The following is a 5,494-nucleotide window of genomic DNA, read 5'->3' as shown; positions in this document are numbered from 1 at the left end:
GAAGAGCTCTGGCTAATGACTTAGCCAAAATAAAGTAGCACTGACGTTTGCCAATCACATTCTCTACCTTAGCCCCCGACATAAAACTCCTTTAAGGAAAAAAAAAACCCTAGAAAATTGAGAGACACTGGCTAGCAACTAAAACAAACCAAACAAACAAAAGCAAAACCCCCAGGTTGCAACAGCAGCTTGAATTGGGAATGCCAGACACAGCTGTTGGCAGTTGGTCTCCACACCCTTCTCAATAAACCTGCAGTGACTCTCTTAAAATATGGGAAGACACGATGAGTGTGACACAGCCCTCTGAGTCATTTCAGTTTTCAAAAGTCTTATTGGTTGTTTGAAACCATTTGAGGGCTTATGGGGCAGAAACTTCGACGTGTCTGTTGCTTCCAAGGAGACCTTTCTTGCTTTCCGCAGAGAAGGTTCTGAGCTGGAGTTCGGCTCCTTGGTGCACGTGCCCAGTGGGAGGGCATCCGTGACTGCGACCGGCAACCGTGCTCGGCCGTGGCCACATGACACCTGGAAACAGGCTTGAAAGGGACCTGGCAGGGTGTCCCCAGGGCCCACCCAGCTTCTGGCTGGAGACATCCAGAAGGGGCAGGTTCTCCTGAGATGCTGGGCAACCACCACGGTTTGTCCAAATATGGAGTCAAAATCTGCTCATTATTGCTCATTTGGCCTTTTAGAGCATTGGAAAATAAGATTCTTCTACATGTTTGGAAACAGCTTTCCTGTCCCCCCTTTCTTTTTTAAGGTAAACATCTTTCATGGGAGGTTATTTTTAGACCTCTCTCTAGCCTGGTCACCCTCTACGGGACGTGCTCTAATTTCCAATGTCCTTTAAAAATATCCAGTTCCCACAACTGAAAACAGAGTTTCAAAAGGAGGGTTTGGTTGCCTGTGTGAGGGAAGACCATTGGTGACAGGAGTGTCCCCTCATGGCCCCCATGCCTACTTTCTCTTCCAAGGTCTCAAGTCTCCAGAACCCAGGGTGTCTTACCCTGTATTCCGTATGGGGTGGTGTGAAATAAAACAGAAACCCATAGCGGGTGGGACAGAAAGGTAAGGTCCAGAGACTTTTCAGTTTTGCCAAGTGCTTTATGCCCATTGCTCCCTGGGCATCTGCAAAAGAATGGAATGCTTCCCCTGGAGGAAAGGCATCCCTGCTTAGGGCTTGGAGGAGGGAATTCTTGCATTAGAAAGGGGGCCAGACTAGAAAAGGATCCTCCAAATCCACCACTCATTCAAATTATTTTCTCTTTCCTTTGAGTATGTGGGTTGTAGACAAGTGCTACTGTCTTATTCCATGCGAGGAAGTGTAAGTGTAAGAGCATTTGGTGACGCATTTCAGGGAAACGCTGTTTACTTTTGCGCCTTCGCCACAGGCAGGCATGGATGGTTGTGAATCTCTGGGGGACTTTTCTTGGTGGAGAGCTAGTTATTTGGAGCCTGTAGTTGGGGGAGAGGACAGTTAGAGGCCTGAGTCCTCCCACTGTATTGCCGGCTTCCAGGGAAGCTGGTAATTGTTAAAATGACCCTCGGACAGGTGGTCCCTATTGACAAAGACCATTCATTTCCTTTTTTCAAGATTGTGCATTGGCAAAATTTGGGATTAGGGAAAACAACTCAAAACTTTGGTCCTGTGTTTAGTCTGTGTTTAGTTGCACTGCACTATCTGATGAATATAAACCAAACTAGATCAAATGACTCAACCCACCCCAACCAGGTAACCAGTCAACCATCCAGATGAAAACCATGAGGAGAAGGGGTGAGGAGTGGGGAAGGAGAGAAATGGTTTTTGTGATTCTTTTACATGAGTAGCTCTTAAACTTTAGTGCAAGAGTCACCGATGGTGCGTGGCGACTTAGTGAGTCTGGGCTGCAGCCCCAGAACATGCATTTCTGGTAAGTATCCCAGATGACTCTAGTGCAGCTGTGGCCACCCCTTTGAAAGTCACAGAAAGAAATTACCTGGACTGTGTTTGCTGGGATGACTTCCTGCTCCAGCTTCATGATATATGAGTAGATGTCCCTGCTTACTCTCCGCTGCTGGAGCCGCTGGTGGGAAAGGAGTAAGTGAAATTGGGGAAATTGCCCATTTTTGTTTCTGTTCAATTCAAGCAGAGAGTATTCAAGCTGAAAGGTTTGTTTGGGGCTGTACGGGGACCAAAGAGCCAATCGAGTGTTAATAAAGAAGAGAGTTGTCAGTAAGAGATCATTGATTGGGAGCCATCTCCTGAAGGTGCTCCCTTCCCTAGGATTAGACAAACTGTGGATCACACAACCCGGGGGGGTGTGTTTTTTTTGTGAAAAAAAAAACCAAAACTGAAAGATCAGAGTGTACATCATGTCCTAAGTGTAGGTACTATTGTGTCAATTTTTGGTGTGTGTGCACGTGTGCATGTGGATTGGTACTGGTTTGTGATGTATATTGTGTTTGTTAGCATGGCTCATGGTCAAACATTGGAAAGCATCTGCTCTACCCCATAATGACTCTCGGGAGATGTTCTGAGTGCCTGTATTTCTGAGAATTTCCTTGCTGTGTGAGTGATGCGCACCACACTGCTCAGTGGGGTTTGCGTTGCAATGGGCAAGAGCTCATGAAATTGATTTCCTCACCAGACTCGCTGCCCTGCAGCCCAGTGTTAATTTGTTTAAGTGAAGCTGCAGTAGGCAGGTGGAAGACATTGATGCCCATAATAAGGTTAAACCAGTGGGAGCTGGCAAGAAGGCATGCTCCTTTTTGGAAGCGATAGTGCGGAGATGAGGGAATATCAAATTAGACACACTGGAGGAGGACCCTGATTGGAAAGAAGGACCCAGATGCAGGAAATTTGGGGTCTGGTGGGAAGGCTGCCGTGGTAATATAATCAGGATATTGCTGATGTGCGGAGGAAGGCCCCTCTGGGAAGATGCCCTATTTCATTAGAAGAGTACCTTGATGATGCCTCCTGGTAATGGTTGAATTGGAAAAAAGAACTGCAAAACAAAACAAAAATGTATTTCGTTTTCTTTTTTGCTCTAGAAATCAACTGATGAGCCTTCCGAGAAGGACGCTCTGCAGCCAGGCAGGAACCTGGTGGCGGCTGGCTATGCCCTGTATGGCAGTGCCACCATGCTGGTGCTTGCCATGGAGTGTGGTGTCAACTGCTTCATGCTGGACCCGGTGAGAGACCTCGCCGGGGGCTGGGTGCTCGGCTGGTGGCTGTGAGTGACTGTATGTTATGTGCGTGTCGCGGAGGGTAGCGAGGGTACGTAGAGGTGGAACTGATGCCCACGGAGGGACAGAGATGATGGTGAGGGGCGGGACGGGGAAGGGAGATGGAGAGACATTGCACACATCCTCAGAAGGTTGCGGAGGTGAGAAATGATATCTATCCAGAGCAGAAGAGGGAGTCTTTGTTCCAAGACGAATTCCTTAGTGCAGCCATTACTCAGTGACTCCAGGGCAGGCAAGCACGGGCCACGTGAACGAGCGCAGCGTGCTGGGGCAGGCAGGCTGGGGCGGTGGTGGGCGCTGGGGGAGCTGAGAGTCCAGCGGTTACTATTGGGAAGAGGGGCCCAGCTTGCCAAGGCTTCCAGTTGTTCAAGAAACGCGGCATTTTAAAAGATGTGATGTTTCTAGGTGTGTAAAACACTGCGCTAGCCAAGTCAACATGTTTACAGACCAGATGGGGGCTGTAGATGGTCTGTTTGCCTCCCGTTCTATCGATTTCTGGCCTTTCCACCCACCTATTCGCCAAGAGGTTGTTTTCCTGAGGTGAACAGGTGACAGGTGTCCCAGCTGAAGCCCTGAATGACATCATTTCCGCCAAAATGGCCCAAAGTATTTGGTGTGTGTACATGCACACAAACCTTCAGTTAACCCTCGCAGTCATGACAGGGCTTTGATGAACTCAAGGAAATAAAAGTAAGGAAGAAAATGAAGACAATTTCTTAGTCTTGCTTATTGAGAAAAGTTACCTTACAGACAGGAGCTCACGTGAATAATGTTCATCAACAATTTTGATTGGTGGATAATTTCTTCCATATAACCATTAATTTGAGTTATTTATTTGTTCGGTTAGATGACAGTTTCAACAAAGCAGGTAAATTGAGGGAAGTCATCTCATCAAACGCTTGGCACCATGAAACCCACCACTGAAACAGACTCCAAAGAATAATCTTCAATATGTTGGCACATTCATTATGTGCTTGGTCCAGGCTACCAAGGGGAAATGAATTGGATTTATAAAGTTTTAAAATTTTAGCAATGTCCTCACGTGACACTAATGAAACACCATGTGCATACAGTGGTTTTGGCTGGCAGACTGAGAACAGCTACAGACAGCGAGCTGGGACCCTCCGTGGGAGGCGGGCTGCTCTCGGGGAGGCCCGGGGTGTGTGCGGCAGGTGTGTGAGTCAACACGGCTACCTTTGTCCCACGCACTCTCAGAGAGCTGGACCTTCACCTCCTCGGAAGCATGGGCGCTTAATAAACACACAAGGGTAGGGTAACAGCACCAGTTAAAGTCTCCAAATGAGGTGACTTCAGGGAAAATAATGGCAGAACCGGAGCAAAGTTCCATCTGAGCCCAGGACGCAGTTTCGGGAATCACTGAGGTCTGCTGATTTGTGCCTCGCCAGGCTTTTGCTTGTCATCTCCTTACCTGTCCTTCTGTGTCTCCAAAGGCCATCGGAGAGTTCATTCTGGTGGACAGGGATGTGAAGATCAAAAAGAAAGGCAACATCTACAGCCTTAACGAAGGCTACGCCAAGGACTTTGACCCTGCCATCACGGAGTACGTCCAGAGGAAAAAGTTCCCCCCAGTAAGTGAGGGTTCTGGGGTGGGTAGAGTGTCCAGGCATGTGGCACCAGGGCCAGCTCTGGAGGGAGGTGGGTGTCCCCTGAGTGGAAAAGGGACCCTGGGATGAAGGGCCTTGGACCTCATTTGGGACTCTTGAGTTATGTGGAGATCCGTCGATTGAAGGTTTACCTTTGAGGTGAAAGAAAGCAGGGATGGAAGTGGGTTGGATTTTGATCTGCACTGAGCCCATGATTAAGTTCTCATGTAGGTTCTGGGCACTGAAATTCTTGCCCTGAGATGTCAAATCAGAGTGTCTATCTTGGCCCTCGCCACTTTCTCTTGGCAGAAGAAAATGGGGATAATAAAGTCAACCAGATGCATGAGTGCATGGCAGTAAAAGAGTTTCCCTTCTGCGGCCATGGTCCCAGATGGCACAAAAGGTGGTTCTGCCACCCAGGCCCCTGCCGTGTGGTGTCTGTCCCTCCTGGCCTACTGTCCGACATGGATTTATCAGTCGTCTCAGGAGTGAGAGTGTCCGTCTTGGTATCTCTCTAAAGAGGTTACAAATCAGTGACTGTGAAGAGAAGAAATGGCTGATCGTAGAGGTGGCTGTATGTGGCAATATCTGATTTTGTCATAGCTTTGCTTAAAAGCCATTGACACCTGTTTTCTGAGGATGGAGCTCAAGTGTTGTTTGCAGACATT

General features: G+C 48.2%; 1 protein-coding gene across 1 annotated transcript in view; it reads left to right on the top strand.

Annotated features, from left to right (window-relative positions):
* LOC105822391 (fructose-1,6-bisphosphatase 1-like) overlaps positions 1–5,494 on the top strand; it is a 25,970-nt gene that overhangs the window by 17,759 nt on the left and 2,717 nt on the right. Inside the window, exons 4-5 of the mRNA XM_012659374.1 lie at positions 3,028–3,168; positions 4,674–4,811. Of these exons, the coding sequence (XP_012514828.1) occupies positions 3,028–3,168; positions 4,674–4,811 (279 nt within the window). The remainder of the gene's footprint in view (positions 1–3,027; positions 3,169–4,673; positions 4,812–5,494) is intronic.

The sequence above is a fragment of the Propithecus coquereli genome, unplaced genomic scaffold, assembly GCF_000956105.1.
Source record: "Propithecus coquereli isolate 6110/MARCELLA unplaced genomic scaffold, Pcoq_1.0 Scaffold608, whole genome shotgun sequence".
NCBI lineage: Eukaryota > Metazoa > Chordata > Mammalia > Primates > Indriidae > Propithecus > Propithecus coquereli.
The sequence above is the reverse complement of the archived record's forward strand: the minus strand, read 5'-3'. Positions and strand labels throughout refer to the sequence as shown.